This window comes from Ischnura elegans, chromosome X, assembly GCF_921293095.1.
Source record: "Ischnura elegans chromosome X, ioIscEleg1.1, whole genome shotgun sequence".
Taxonomy (NCBI): domain Eukaryota; kingdom Metazoa; phylum Arthropoda; class Insecta; order Odonata; family Coenagrionidae; genus Ischnura; species Ischnura elegans.
In genome coordinates this window covers 112,437,054-112,453,185 of record NC_060259.1, presented here as the reverse complement: position 1 = coordinate 112,453,185, position 16,132 = coordinate 112,437,054, and the positions used below count along the sequence as shown (strand labels likewise).

Sequence of the window (16,132 nt, the reverse complement as noted above, 5' to 3'; positions counted from 1 at the left end):
GTTGTAATATTGTTACCTTCGATTCTGTAGGTACAGCATTACTACCACACATTATATAAGCATTGTTAACAACTTATCCAATATCGTTTATCTTAATCTAGCAATAAGTCGTAATTTCCGCAAATAAAAAGATTGAGAATGACGACAACAAACTGTGCCAATGAGTCTTCACTTGTTTTTACCCTTCTTTCATTGGTGGAGACACGTGAAACTTCGGATATATTCGGATTTTCCCTGTTTGGGAAGGAAGGGGAACCGTACCGACTGGTAGTATACCGACGACCTTACAGAATCGCTGAAAGTGTCGTCGGTTTACAACACCGGTGCGGCACCGACGAAATACAGAATACGGCCCCAGGACGCGTAAAACGCATATTGGTTACTAGCTCTCACCTGTCCATCCGCCAACAATCGGGACAGAGGGTTTATTTTTAAATACTCCCTCTTATTGAAAACATGTGGTATTTGCTATAAGTATAAGTTAAAGTATGTGCTATATATAGTACTTAGTATTTCGGGCATGGCTTCATCTGTAAAATAACCTATGCCTACAAGTAAAATTACTACTGCTTATCGTGGCTGAAAGACGTTGATTGATGCAAGTGCTGAAAGAAGTAATAAATTTATTAACTACCAAAAAAGCCAAAAATCAGTGGCAGAACATGAGCAATGTTGTAAAAACTACACTTGGAGTAGTACTATTGCTTCAGTGGAAAGACATGAAGCGGATCAAGCCAGTGCATCGAAAGTAAGTCCTCCTCGTACAATAATGTACGTAAATGACTCAGCTTTTTGTTTTAAAAATCAGTCCTTCTTTTACGGCGATGAACGGAATGAAGAATAGAAAGGAAACGAGGTGTGAGGTATTGGCTTAGAATTTGTAAAGTTACTACACTTTCATTCAAAGAATCTGTTCTGTATATAGCTCATAATAATTCGTTCTGATAATAATTAAAAAAATATTATCGCTCGCATAAGGTTTAAACATAATTCAGTAGCTGCTGAAGCTAGTTATAATTTAATTTAATTTCGTCTTTATTTGTCTAGCGAATTTAGGACAACATTGTCCTCTCTTACAATTAACTTGATTAACAATCACAAACATCCATGCCCTGGATGGTGGTCAATCCACCCAGGCGGGATTCGAACCCGCGACTTGTAGGTTAACAGTAGGGGACTTTACCCCGACGCCACCGAGGCTGGCAGGTTGACCGGCATAGTCATGGTTGCAGTTTTTCTTTTTTAAAACCACCCATTGGAAGTAAACCTGGTCGTCACCGAGATGAAGCATTGAATCTGGCAATGGAAGAAATATTTGCCTACATCGAGAGTAGGTAGTGACGACTTTCAGTCTACACTGGAAGAATTAGGTACAAACTGTTTGCAAAAATTCATATCTTGATAATAGAAGTGTTCAACTGCGATTGATATTAAATATGGTAATAAGGTTATTATCACTGAGAAACCCGGAAAATTAGCATTTAAATGCTTAATTGATAATCATAATGATCCATTAAATCAAGAAAAGAAGAGTGACTAAAGATCCTGGAAGCTGCGGCAGCAATCATGCGAGATGATATTCAATCGTTAGCCATTGGTAATTCTCATAATCCTCCACCAAGTCGCATGTTAATAGATATTAAAATATATTCTGTGGTCATTGACACATGTTTTAGAGCAAATTATTTTAAGAGATAAACGTTTAAATTTAGAACTTATGAGATCAGTATGGGCAAATTTGTCCTATTATTATGACTGATGTTAGACCTTGGTCTTTCAAGTCCCAGCTAAAATTGGGTATTGCAGTCTTTTTCATCGGCAGTTTACCTCAAAACAACTCATACAAATTTTTAATACTCCATTCGCTCATAGAATTCGCTTCCTCCTTTCAGTCTATGGATCTCCAAAAAAATAACGTGCACTTATCCTTTGCTAAACAATCACGTAATAAAAAACGTGTGCAATTTGCTTGCCTTCCATCAACCTCAGCTTCCGCTCAGCGATATTTCTATCGATTGTATCAAGAGGTTCAAGTGTGACTTGACAATACACTGGATCCAGAAGAATGGGCGTACCCAGCGAGGGGCAGCTGCTTCCCCTAGAATAAAAAATCGCAAATGTATTTAAGGAAAATAACATTTTTTAAACAAATAGTTTTTAAAGATAATAAGGAGCTGTTACAGTTTCCATAAAATTTTGATTCCATTCACCTTTTCCTTGCTTAAATCTTACCTACAACTTGAACAACCATGGCTTGCCCCCCACCCCTAGTTTTGATCCTGAGTACGCCCTTGTCCAGAAGAATGGGGTTGGAAGTTAATTCACAATGTACTGGAGCCAATCCATACTCTACGCCCGTCTCCTTAACGCCTTTATTAATTTTTTTCCAACTGCAAGGAAGGGTGTAGTTCAAAATTTAGTTGCAAAAAGTGGGCTTATTTTGTTCAACGGCAAGCTTCGGTCGTCAAGCCCAGTCGTGATCAAACGTTGAACTTTCAACAGAAGAAGTACCGGCATCAACAACGAAACAGATAATGTATCGCTGTTACAATAAGTTACATCGACTCGCGGAAATGTAGAGGAAGAAGAAGATAAGAGTGGAAGAAGAAATAAATGAGGAGAAGCTCAATGAGACCTGATTTACGAGTAAAACAGACCGTGGAGTAGACCTTCTGGGGAAACTACGCTTAAAAAATGCGCCTCGTGCACTACCACATAGGTGCCGAGGAAACGTGTGCATATTATGGGGAATACTAAACCCTCTGTCCCGATTGTTGGCGGATGGACAGGTGAGAGCTAGTAACCAATATACGAGTTACGCGTTACGCCAATAATGTTCGGAGAGCGCAACAATATAGTCATGAATATTACGGAGTATACAGCTCCAGCCTACATTAGAATGGCTTTTTCTCAGAAACGGTAAACCTTAGAGAAAAAATAGAAATGGCAGTTTTGTAGATAATTTTCTGATTTACAATTTTGACCAGAGCAATTTTTATCATAAAACTAACAGTTTGGCCAAAACATGCAATAAACTCATTTTTGTGACCTTTGACCTTGAATAAAATTTTTGCACGCACGGGATCGATGGGGACTTTTCAGAATTTCCTCAGATTTGTATCCTTAAGTTTCATGCAAATTTTCAGCTTGTTGGCAATTAATGCAAGGGTCAATGTCTATTTTGACCGGGCTATATCGAAACATGAGAAATAGTTTGGAGACGGGGGTAGTGACGATTCTAACAATAAGATGTAAGTTTTATGACTATTCGCTTCATCATGCCTCAACCAATGAAATGGCTTGGAAAAGCGAGAAATGGAGATGTCGTATCTCAGGACGGCAGTGCCATGAAATCATTCAACGGCGTGCGATATTATTTCGTACTGACAAAATTCTTTTCTTTCAGTACGAATGGCGCGGTGACATGTTCTCAGCAGAATAATCAGCGTCGGGAAGACATAAGGTTGACCAGAATGATGACGATTATCTTCTCCTGCTTTCTCCTCTGCTTCTTACCACTGATGCTCGTGAATGTGGTCGACGATGAGGTAAGTCTGACCCTAAAAACCATCTGATACTGACAACTATCACGTGAAAAAGTGTAGAATAATTCCTTTTTTATAAAATAAAAAATTCGTTGCGTCGGAAATTATTTGATTAAACTAATTGACTATCCACTGTGAACCGAAACGTTATGTGTACTTGAGTAAATAACTAATGGCTAAAAAAGATAATCAGAAAGACATACCATTATATTTATTGTTTAATAATTCATTTTTATTGGCTAAATTTTGATTTTATAAACGCACTACTAATACTTATACAGCATGCGTAAAAGCACTGGTTTTTACGATGTCAAATAGGAAAAAAGTTCCACATAAAAATTTCTCGGAAACAAGCAACCTAGTTAACATTAAAGTTGTATTTTTTAAAGATTTTTTCTATTAACAGCTATTTGCATCGTTAACAGGAAAAATCTACAATTTAGATTTGTACAGAGCGCCTTAAACAACATGTAAAGTTGCAGGATTTAAGACATAGTATTGCCATTATCCTGGCCTCCAATCAATTGCCAATGTTTCTCCATCATTTTCAACAAAAGCATTTAATTTTTATCGAATGATATTTGAGCCAACCGACAGCATAATTATGGAGTAGGAGCAGTAACGAAGAGTGGCTTGAGGTGATACCAAGAGTTGAAGTCAATCATATTTTTGTTCGGCGGATACTGGGTATGGTATAGAATTTGGAGGAGGCGACTAACACCAGTGGCCATTTTCGCCATGAGGGGAGGAAGGTTGAAGAGAAACCCGGTGTCGCCAAGTAGGCTGGGATCGATGAAAAAGAAAGACAGAATTATGAAATGGTGTTTTTTCGCCACAACAGATGTCTATTACATAAATCGTAAATCCGTTGTTGCCTGGGGAAAGCCCAGCGACCGTGACAAACCTTCCGAAGGAGCGGCATTTTTCAGTCCTCCTGGCAAATGTTATAGAATAAGTTACCACTGACGCTATGAGGTTGTTTTTATTTTATGAATTATTATACCTGTTTCTCATGTCCTAGGCCGTGCAAGATTGTCGTGCTAAATAGAGCATTTCCGGAATCACGAAATATTTGTAATCTCGTGAATCTAAGAATATGAAATGGAAATTTTCACTCATGTCATTTTTCAACTTCCACTACTCCGCTCCTACGTCCATGTCATTCTCCACATGAAAATACAACCTGCTCCTCCAACATTATTCTCAGCCACCAAATAATTACATTTATCTTCTTTATTCCTCTAAAAAAATTATCTTTCACTGAAATTAAATTTTGACATGATTTATTGATGGTTTTAACTCATCGTGCACTACTTGCTTTGCCAGCGGATAACAGCGGATAACCGTAATATTTAGCCCATATTTTATTCAAATTATAGACCTCTTTGCGATCACATTTCTTGGTATATTCGTGTATGTTTTAGTTAAATATTTTTGTTACTTGTATTTTTACGCACGATATGACATCTACATATGAATTTATATGAAAGGAATTACCAAGCGTCAAATATTTCCATTAGTCTAGTTACAAGTATTTGGTAACATTCCATCTTTCGCCCATATTTCCACGCTTTTTGATACTCGTGTTGGTATATAATGATTTTTTGATACCCCTTATTCCTCGGTAGGTGAGTATTATTCACTGGTTATTGAATGGGAAGTTTCGATAAGCGGATGGTTGTGCATATTTATCCAGTATTAGACTTTTAATTTAAGTATACCGGGACTAGCCACGGTGATAACTTTACGGGAGTCACCCGCGAGTCACCCGCACCCGCATGGTATAGTCCACAAATTTCCACTGGGAAGAATGACGTCTCGGTAGCTTAACTGGCTAAAGCACTCGGCCGGAAATCCAGGGATCCGGGTTCAAATCCCGGTCAAGGCGAATGATTTTTTCTCTGTGGAATTTTCGCACAGTATTAGACTAGTCATTTATCCTCTCGGAGCTAATGGATTTTTCAGGGGCTTTAAGTGTAGCTAAATACAACACTTACAATGGGGAACTTGCATGAATTTTTTTTATTTCATAGGCGGACAGAAAATTATTTTCTGAATACAACAAAGGAGACCGCATGTAAATCTGAGTTTTCCTTCGCGAGATATTTAATGATAAATATAACGAATTTTAAAGCGCGGGAAAAACTCCCTCACCCCCCAAGCCACTGCCGACGAAGCCTCGATGACGTCAAAGGTGCCTAAACATCACGCGAAGCTATTGTTGTGATTGTTTGTAATAGTTGCCAGCAGTTGTGAGAGCTTCGTTTGTTAGACGTGTTGATTATTTTATATTTAAAGATAAATATCCGACGATAGAGGCTTGGAAGCCCACGTATTTTGCATTATTTATAATATTAATATCTGAGTAAGGGCATAAAATATAAAACTGGAGCAGTTAAACCAAAAATTTGATAATACCTAAATAACATCGTTGTAGGAGTCTGAGCCACGGCCATTGGAAGGGGGATACGTTAATTGTAAGTTGATGTTATCGACGGCATATCATTCATTTAAGTATGTAATTAGAACGATTTTGATGTTTACTAATGTCCGCTTAGCTTTTATATACAATAACTTCATCCGTTTATTTGTAGGTACCGGAGAATTCGTCGTTTAGGACTGTCTGTGCTTGTATTATGGGGTGAATTCCAGTCAATGCAACTTTTGCTCGCTGATTTGAAACATCTAGGAACATTTTTGTGCCAAAATAGTGTTATTTTCAACGTGATATCTCCCGTTAAGCTACTGCTAATAATCACAGTGACAGTGGTTGTAATGCACAAAGTTTGACAAGGTTGAAAAATATCGGCCAAGAGTTATCAGTGTTCCATCGTGATTGAATTGTAAAAAGTGCTATTACGCTATCGATAAATGTCTAACAGTAGTGTAAAAATTGTCAGTGCCGTGCTAATCTCCGTTGTTCACTGTAGATATGACATTTCACGATCACGCTATTGAAATAAAAACTGTGTGTGAAGTTTGTTATTCCATTATTTCAACGAATAGTAGTGAGAAATGTCACCTGTGTCACTTGTCTGGGCTAATTTAAGGGTTTAAATCAGTGAATAAATAGTTGTATTCATCATAACGAGTTCTGTTATTGTAAGTTGTACGTGATGAATATAATAATGTGATAGTGACATCCAGTTTTTGATAAGAGTATTTGCCTGTTTCCCACTATATTTTTATGGTATATGCTAGTATATTGTTTATGGATTTACCTATATTATTGAAATAGGTTGTAGCTTGAGTGTGTGTTGGCAGCGGAACCGATTCGCGATCTCACATGTGGATTGTGTGCAGACTGTTTTGCTGTGAATTCGTACCGTAGGACGGATAGGACTACCTTCTCCGTTAATCCGGCGTTGCCAAATTCAACAGCACAGCTTACTCTAATGTCAACAGCACAGCTTACGATCGTTATCCTCCAGTATTACAAGTTTCTTTTACAACTCGATTTTCCGCCGACGTATAGCAATAATTTGTCTTAACAAATTCCATGAGGGTCGTGGCATCAATTTTTGGTGTCCTAAAAAAAGGCTGGTGTCCTAACACCCCATGCCACACGCCTTTTAGGCGGCTTGCGGGGTATTATGTAGACGTAGATGAATTTCAGGTGTACTATTCGAACAAGTGGCAACGTTATCATCCATTTTTCTGATAACTAAAACATACGAAGTGAAACGCTTGTACTTCATCATCCCGATGCCGCATTATTAATATCCCAAGTAATAATCTAGGCACAATAGCAATAGGAAAACTTGCCCCAGAATAACAGAACAAAATAAAGTGACGATGAGCGGCTAAATACTCCCTCAAAACAAATTTTACACCATGCGCTCAGCGTATTTCCCTGCTCCCTACGGTTGTTTAGGCACCTATGACGTCACGCCTGGCCTCGGCAACGCTCGGGTGTCTTCGCGCAGTGGTCGGCTCAGAGAAATTTTTCTCGATTTTAAATGCAATTTTTTTATTTCTTTTGATGTTGAATGGAGAAACTGAAGGTATTTTTGCGAGCTAATGTATCCATTTGACTTATTCAAAATAGTTTTTAGAGCAATCTACGACCCATGCAAGTTCCTCATTAGTTTTTAATTGCTATAGTAGGGAAATGCTGTACCAGATCAGCTAGGACTATGGCTCTATGCATCATAGATATAGATATGCATTAGTTCTTTTCAAATACTTAATTTAGACCATTTTTAAGAAACGGTATTGCTAGAACTAAGAGCTAAAAGAAGAAATGTCGATGATCTTACATTATTTGATTTGCTGTAATTGATATTCCTTTCTGCTTTGAAAGATAACAATGCAACAGATAATGCTTGAATTAATTAACTCCAGTCCCTTTTCCTTTCTTAATCCAACTTTAAGCATCGATAGGAAGGCCAAAACCGCATAAACTGATCAAATGGAGCAAAAATTATGGACAAATTTATCATTAAAGCTTGGAATTTTTACATGCAAAACAAGACTTTAAAGTGCTATCTTAATGCTGAAATAGCATAAAATCCTAGAATGAAACACTTTAAAAGAGGGAAAATAGAAATTTATTTGCTTCATGATTGTTAAAACACTCATGTCGCAATGACTACCGATATTATTACATCTTATATGCCTCATGACGAAGAGGATAAAGTAGGATAATTTGCAATAAAAACGATGGCATCGCGATACAACCGTGGAGAATTCTCTAGTTTGAATAGCAATTGACCATACAGTAGCAATAGATCTTACAATTAAAATAGACCGCATGATAGGTCATGGATTTATCATCCGCTTGCAAAAAAATGAAGTGCATTAAGTCAAAACCATCAACAAATCATGCTGAAAATTACTCATTTAGCACGACTATCTTGTACGCCTTAGGATGTGAGAAACTGGTATCAATTCTCATAAAACGCAAAATAATCCTCATCGAGCTCTTTTTTCTGTTTCACAAGAGTTCTCTGCCTCATACAACGCAGTTTATTTTGGATTAATGGCTGTAAACTGTTGAAATGTTTCTGCGAAATATTCAAATAAACGACATCATTAGCATATTTTCCATTGATTCGGCACAATATCCGGAATATTACATCACTACATGACCTATAAAGAACAATTAATACCGAAACAGCTGAAAAATGGAACATTAGATGAGAAAGTTTCCGTCATTACACGAGAAAGGGAAGGGAGTCACGGGTTCCATACTCCCAACGCGCGTAGCTCAGCCCCGAACAAATTCATTTAAAAAAATTAGAGTAACTTTCTGCATCGCGAGCGGATTTGTGATTTTTCTTCAGGTATGTCTTCAAAAACTTTTTTAAATTCCCTTATATGGATTTTCCGACGTGCATGCACTTGAAAGGCTACTTTTATTCCACTTAATGTCAAAAATCGCGTAAAATCAGCGTCCTCACCCTCTACGTAATCACACCCAAAATCAGTTACAAATCTTTGAAAATAATTTAAAATTAATGAAATTATCATATTAATAGATGATAACATTTTTATCTCATTGAAATATTCCTATAGCGTTATCAGGAACGTAATCTGTGAGACTTTCCAATAGGAAATCGCCGTTCCTGAGAAAGTCTGCCATGTTTGCATGTCAGAACCTATGCTACAACGAATTCAAATGGTAATTGAAATTAAATCCATTGTTTGCCAACCATAAGTGAATATTGTTGCAAAGTTTCAGATGGGTGTGTAGAAAAACGATATTTCATAGTTTTGTCAACTTTTTTCGATCTCAGCACACTGTTCGTCGATATTAGGCTGCCCTTAACGAAAGACGCCAAGGGGACCACGGCCTAACGTCCCAACCGACGAACGAAAATTCGCTCTTCAAGTGCCCTCGGCAAAGCATGCGATTACGGATTAGATTCGTCTTTGCCACGGATTTGAGCCCGGGCCCAAGGGGTGGAAAGCCAAAACTCCAGCCAATCATCATGCAACCCAACCCAACCGACTAGATTCCGCCCAGTCATATTGAATTTTTGCGCCAAATTTATGTGACTGTTATTTTAATTGAGGAGTGACAAGATGATGTACCCTTGCTGTGCACACTACCTATCCAGGGGAAATCCTCCGGACCATATTATATTCATTCCGTGGCTCTCCTTTCCTCTTCGGACAGTAAAGGACAGGTTTCGTTAATAGTAGCTCGCTCAGCCCCAATGACGGTTTCCGGAACTTTCTTGGCCCTTTGCGCGTACCCCTCACTTTCCAAATATGGAGCAGTCCCTTGAGAGTAGAGCAGGGTGCGGAGACCAACGGCTTGCGTCCGGGTCTTCCGGAGCGTAACCACGCAGCGTCGAACGACTCGATTCCACTGGTGAAGACATTTCTCCAAAAGCGCGTCAGAGTAAATGAGAATAGAGCTCTCGAGGTGGCAGCGAAGTAGCGCAAATCTGCAGGCAACACTTAAACCCGTAATTTCAATATTTTAAGGAAAATGGAAAAGCGTTCTATGAGAACAAGTGTATGAACCATGAAGTCAGCAGCACATGAAAGGTGGGCGACAATTTTTTGTTTCCAGATTAACTAAAACTGAGAAAATGGCTGGATCGGAGAGATCTTCACATCACTTACAAGGGAAATACACGACCTTCGGGTTGCCGATTGAGCTCAAATTTTCTGATTCGATAGATCAAGGCTATCAATTCAATATGCCGAAGCAAGACGACGCACCTCTAGTAATTTTTGGAGAAAAAAGGAATTAAAAATCGTAAAAAATGGATCTACGTTATACATACGGTATTTCCTGTCGTTATATAGCATTGTTCCAGTGGTTACGGTGGTCGACTTCTGAAGTAAGGATGGCGAGTTCGATCTTCACGCGCGGAACTTTTTTTATTTTCAATAAAACAATACAACTACGATGATTGGTTCACGAAATGTGCGACGTATTAGGTATTTTTAATTTTTTGGGGGGTTCCAAGGGGTTAAGGGGGGGGTTTACGTGCTTTTCCCTTGTTATGTATAATACCCCGCCCTCACTAAAAATGCCGGCCCTGTAGCCTCATATCTGGTCGGTGGCAGTGCCGCATCGTCGCTTGCTCTTCCGTATTTGGGAGCGAAAGAAATCTATGAGACGATGATGCTATATTATGATTCATATTTTGAGCACTAATTTTGTACCGTGATCTGGGGACAAATAATCTCGAGGAGACATCCACCCATCATTTTGCTCTTTTTTAGTTCTCGCTTCAAACGTCATGTGTTCATCTCAAAATTTTCAGCTTCATGAAAAAGAACTATTTCAATATTTTACGTGCATCTCGAGCGTAAAATGTTTACAACTGTGAAAATACTTATGTTCAAATTTCAAATTTAAGATGCAGATAAATTTTGAAATGGATCCATCTTATGCACCTCGAAATTTTTAAGATGGCTACCTAAGTTACAAACGTGTTATTTAATGCGAGATTTTAAATGTAAATCCTGAGGAAACAGAGAGATATGTGTAGATGCAGTTTGGCGCAGAAGACGCAGTGTATAAAAAATTGCTGCCAGTCCGATTTGCTAACCACCATGCGGGTTGATATTGCGGGTATTTGCGGACGATAATGCGTCTGGTTCGTTTTTATAAACACTCAACGTTTCCCCTCTTGTGTTGGAAACCTCACAGGAGGGAGATTTCTCTCAGCTTAGGCATGATGTAATGAAGAGGAATAGATGCATGTTGCCCCATTTCGATCCTAATACAATCTTGGACGAAAGAGATCGCTTGATGGTAAGCATTCGGGCTGGGTTAGGCAGGTGCGAGGCCCCCTCATAGGTATACAACATGGAGATGCATTGAGTGCAAGGGTGGAGGTATAACTAACCAGCGACCAACGTGCTGTCGAAGCAGACATGAGCACTCGAATTCGGAAACGAAGAACTCGGGACAAATAGTCACATCATTATTTTTATTATTTCAATTTTCCGTTTTATAAAATAAAATATTGATTTAGACGCGCATTTTAACTGGATTTAACAAAGGTGTTACGAAATATATACCCGCTTTGAGGGCGTCCGAGGGAAGCACTCAATTTGAAAAATCATAATACGGAGAGAGTATTTTTTAGAATCAAAATAGTAAAAATTAGGTACAAATATTTTAACAAATTCTCAATGTTTCAATGATTAATCTTTCATAAAGAAAGACATGCTTTCAATTTTATATAATGCCGGAAAAACATGGTCGCCGCGTCATAGATTTTCGTTCATTGTAGCGTCATAATCCGGTTCATCAAAGCGTTACAATCGAGAATGTGCTCATAAATTCAGTAATTGAATTTAAACGATCAGATTGATGTGTATGGGTATTTTCGGCGGACAATTCTCTTTGGCCATTGGTAAACAATCGTTGCTGCTCTTGACTTTCCCCGCTCTCAGCTGCTCGTGGCCGTCGAGTAACCCTGAGAAACGCGTCCACATTGCGACGCAATGCATTGTCCAAGAGTATCGCCCTTCGCCTGCCGCAAGCGCTCATTTCGGCATCATAAAAGTCAGCCCGTGGAGCATTTCACGGAAATTGGGGCAACACAAGAATACATAATGGAATAAACTAGTCTATTATTTAAATTTATTATTCATGAATTATTCATAAATTATTCATCGCGATGCATAAGTTCCAAGAAGGTATACATTCTCAAAACGTTAGCTAAGATTTTTGCATATTTTAAGGGTGCTAGGAATCAACAAATGTTTATAAATAAAAAAATAATTTTAAAATATGAAATGGGGCATATAACCAATTGGATTCAACTTTAATTCCAGGTTAAATATCCTACAGTCCACGTTTTGGCTTCAGTTCTCGCCTGGGCATCAAGTGTTGTTAACCCCTTCATATATGCTGGCAGCAACAGACAATACCGAGCTGCTTACCGGGAACTTTTCCTTGGACCACCCAAAATAATTCAAATCCACAAGAGTAGTGCAACGCAGTCTGGATCGGGAAGGACAACGGTCACGGAAATGAGACAGTGCAGTGCCGTGAAATCTCATCAAAATGCCCCCTTTCAGTGATGGAAAAGGACATCAACAAAAATAATTGCCGGAACAAAAACATGAGCCCATCAAAGAAGCAATTAGTGATTTTTATCACCTCTTTCAACTGCTTCTGTATGCGATATACCAACATTTTGGCAGAAATTCCCGCAGTGATCTTATGCATGATGAAGAAAAAAGTTTTCTCTCCCGTCTTAATTCCTCAGGAAAGAGTGCTGAACTTATATCCAGGTACACTGCATTATGCAGACACTGAAACCTCCATCATAGTGAAATGTTTCTTTGTAGAACAGTTTTTATTTTTAATAACACATGTTTAGGCTTAAACGTGGATGCATCGCTCTACATTCAAGGCCTAGGGAACTTTGAAACATGACTGAGACTGCAATTTGTATTTAAAGAGACCAATGGGATGGAACTTACCTAAATGTTATGCTCAAACTTAATTTTTTTATTTAATGGATTTCATGTTAATATTTAGCTAATTAAGGCATTCCTGGTTAATCTAGAATGGCATTTGAAATCAACAATTTATTGCCGATCGTTACTTGGTTAATGTGAGATCAGAGAGCAATAATTAGCGGTGTAACTTAGCCAAATAGTAAAAATCTGCGGTCATAAGTATTAGGATTCTGGTTGTTTTCATTTCAAAATGCATTCATTATGGATAAAATCTATGTTTAGTCAGAAATATTAAATAGCTAAAAATTTAAGTGTGTATATAAAATTACTAGTGTCAGGTAAACTCATCCCCAAGCAAGTACTGCACCATTTGAGTAATGCTGTGCCTGGTAAAAGCAGGATAATAGTCTTGTAGAAGAATATCATGCCTTGGTGATATCACGTTCAATGTATTAATATTCATTATATATTTAATGAATTACGTGTTATTTTTAACTAAATCATTAACATTCAATAGATAGTAGATAATCGATTAATAGCTGACAAGAATTTTCAATAGGCAAGCATTCCATAGTGGTTTGTAGTTGGTCCACCTGCTATGAAGGTACAGAATATTCCATTAACTGTGTAATTTTTGGCTTCTAATTTTTTAGCAGTAGAACCTACATAATACTACCAAATTTAGGAAAACTTTTGGAGGTGGTTGTATGTTTCCTTTTTTGTTTGAAGGGTCATTTCATTGCAATTCAACCTAAAAAATGAGATTTTGGCACCCATGAACTCAGATTTTGACGAAAATTTGTACATTTCATTCCTTCGTTGTAAATTTAGGCTCCGTGGCGCAATTGGCTAGCACGTTCGCCTTTTAACCGAAAGGTTGGCGGATCAAGAATGTTTCGAGTGCGAGGCTTAAATTGCTCGTGAAATGATGAATGGAAATCATTCAGAGCGACGCTGAGAACATTTCATTAGAACCTCACTATATTTTCAGCTCTGACTGAAAGGATGAACTAAGGAGATATTTTGGCGAACATATATGTATCTATGGGAATGCGATTTTACAATAGGGGTTTAATAAATGCCAGGCGGAACTTCGATAGAGTATTCTTTTTTATTTGTTAATTATATATTATTTTTATTATTCACTTCTGTTCATTATTCCTAATGGTGGTTTGACTCAGTGCATTGCATGGTCCGTAGCGGAAGGATTTCTGCAGACCGCAAAAAGGAACGCCTTGTCACGCGATGAGAAAGAGACATCCAGGAAGTAGAGGCTGCCGTTGATTTCTTTCTCAAAAGTGCATTTAATATTCTGGCACAGATAATGAAAGAAGGGAGTCTAAGAAAATGTCTATCTCTCTGTACCGCCAAAAGCGCAAAATCATCGTAACCAACAATACCAACATTTCAAATTATTGGTGCCGCAGAAAAGTTTTGGCTCACTGGTCTAGCCATAGAAACCAATGCTATGGTGTGATGGAAAAATTGATTTATCGAGCCATCGAATTTTCATCGAAATTTAAAGCTCGATTTTTCAACAAAGCCAAATGTGAGTCAAAAGATCAATTAATCGAGAAATCGACGGTTATTTTTTGGAAAATAAATTTGCCCAAAAACTTATTTATTACTAATTTAAAAAAACACTCAAAATAAATATAAAAGTCACAAAAAATATATTTAAAAATCTGCTGAGAATACATGACTGGATAATAATTAAATGATTTCATTTATTTTCGTGAGCAGCAGGCCCATGAGAAAATAACTGTCCATCACGTTTAGCAATGTTAGAATCGATAGATGCATAAAATAAAAGTAAAAAAGGATACTAATTCAACCAAAAATAGGGAAAACCCGAAGTTGGAAGTCGTGTGACGAGTCATCACTAATGAAAGAAGGGTAGAAACAAGTGAAGACTCATTGGTACGCAGTTTTTTGTCGTTGTTATCATAAATACTCTACACTCTATGGTTGTTATAAATCTTTTTATTTGCAGAAATTACGAATTGTTGTTAGATTAAGATAATCGATATTGGGTAACGTGTTAACAATGCTTATTTAATGTGTGGTAGTAGTGCTGTACCTACAGAATCGAAGGAAACAATACTACAACATCGTAATATACTTTGCATGTGATGGAGATTGTTGTTGCTGGAATGAATTACTGAAATTATCCTTGAGATCGTATTTTCTTTTTGATTGGGAAATATATTGGTACCGTATATTGCTATTTATTCATGATTTGGTAATATAGTTGTCATCAAGCAAGTTCCGTCTAAATGTTATCAACGGAAGGTTATGCCATTGGCACCGTAGCACACGAAAATAACATACCATGGAACGTGAACGTAGGATTCAAAAGCAAATGTAAATGCCATATTAGAGGGACAAGTAAAGAAATTGTTATAAAAATATGGAGCTGGGTGTAATTAAAAGAAGTGCAATGACGAGGAAGTTGAAATATGAATGAAATATGAAGTTGAAGTATGAAATTGTGATTGGGTGAAATACATATTTGTAAGTTGCGCATTCGAAGTGAAAGAAAATGATAATATTGCCGCTAACCTCATACTTATTAACAAATATCTTCTTTTATCGTCAAGGGAATCAATACTATAGCTGACGATAAAATGAAATATATATAGTTGTCTATTACAAATGAAAGAAAGTGATACCCTGACAAAAATAAACTCCACCATGGTGGGTACAGGAAGGGTACAGGAAGGGTGGCATCCTTCATGGTGGGTAGTTACCCTTGCACAACCCACGCCCTACCCACCATTAAGGGTAAGGGAAGGAGAGAAAAATCCTTCGTGTACCCTTCCTTGGAACTCCTTCCCTTACCATCCGTGTACCCTTCCTCTACCCACCATTAAGGGTAAGGGAAGGAGAGAAAAATCCTTCGTGTACCCTTCCTTGGAACTCCTTCCCTTACCATCCGTGTACCCTTCCTCTACCCACCATTAAGGGTAAGGGAAGGAGAGAAAAATCCTTCGTGTACCCTTCCTTGGAACTCCTTCCCTTACCATCCGTCAACCCTTCCTCTACCCACCATTAAGGGTAAGGGAAGGAGAGAAAAATCCTTCGTTTACCCTTCCTTGGGACTTAGCATTTATAACTGAAGAAAACATATCCTGAAAGAGTCTCCTTAGCTACTTTCACCTGCTAAAGAGTATTGAGTTCCGTACAAGAACGTAAGCAGTCTT

The 16,132-nt window shown here is 37.9% G+C and overlaps 1 protein-coding gene across 1 annotated transcript in view; it reads left to right on the top strand.

Moving 5' to 3' along the window:
* LOC124171018 (protein trapped in endoderm-1) overlaps positions 1 to 14,031 on the top strand; it is a 59,992-nt gene extending 45,961 nt beyond the window's left edge. Inside the window, exons 5-6 of the mRNA XM_046550151.1 lie at positions 3,407 to 3,548; positions 12,297 to 14,031. Coding sequence (XP_046406107.1) covers positions 3,407 to 3,548; positions 12,297 to 12,545 — 391 coding nt within the window. The 3' untranslated portion in view covers positions 12,546 to 14,031. The remainder of the gene's footprint in view (positions 1 to 3,406; positions 3,549 to 12,296) is intronic.
* The last annotated feature ends 2,101 nt before the right edge of the window (positions 14,032 to 16,132 follow it).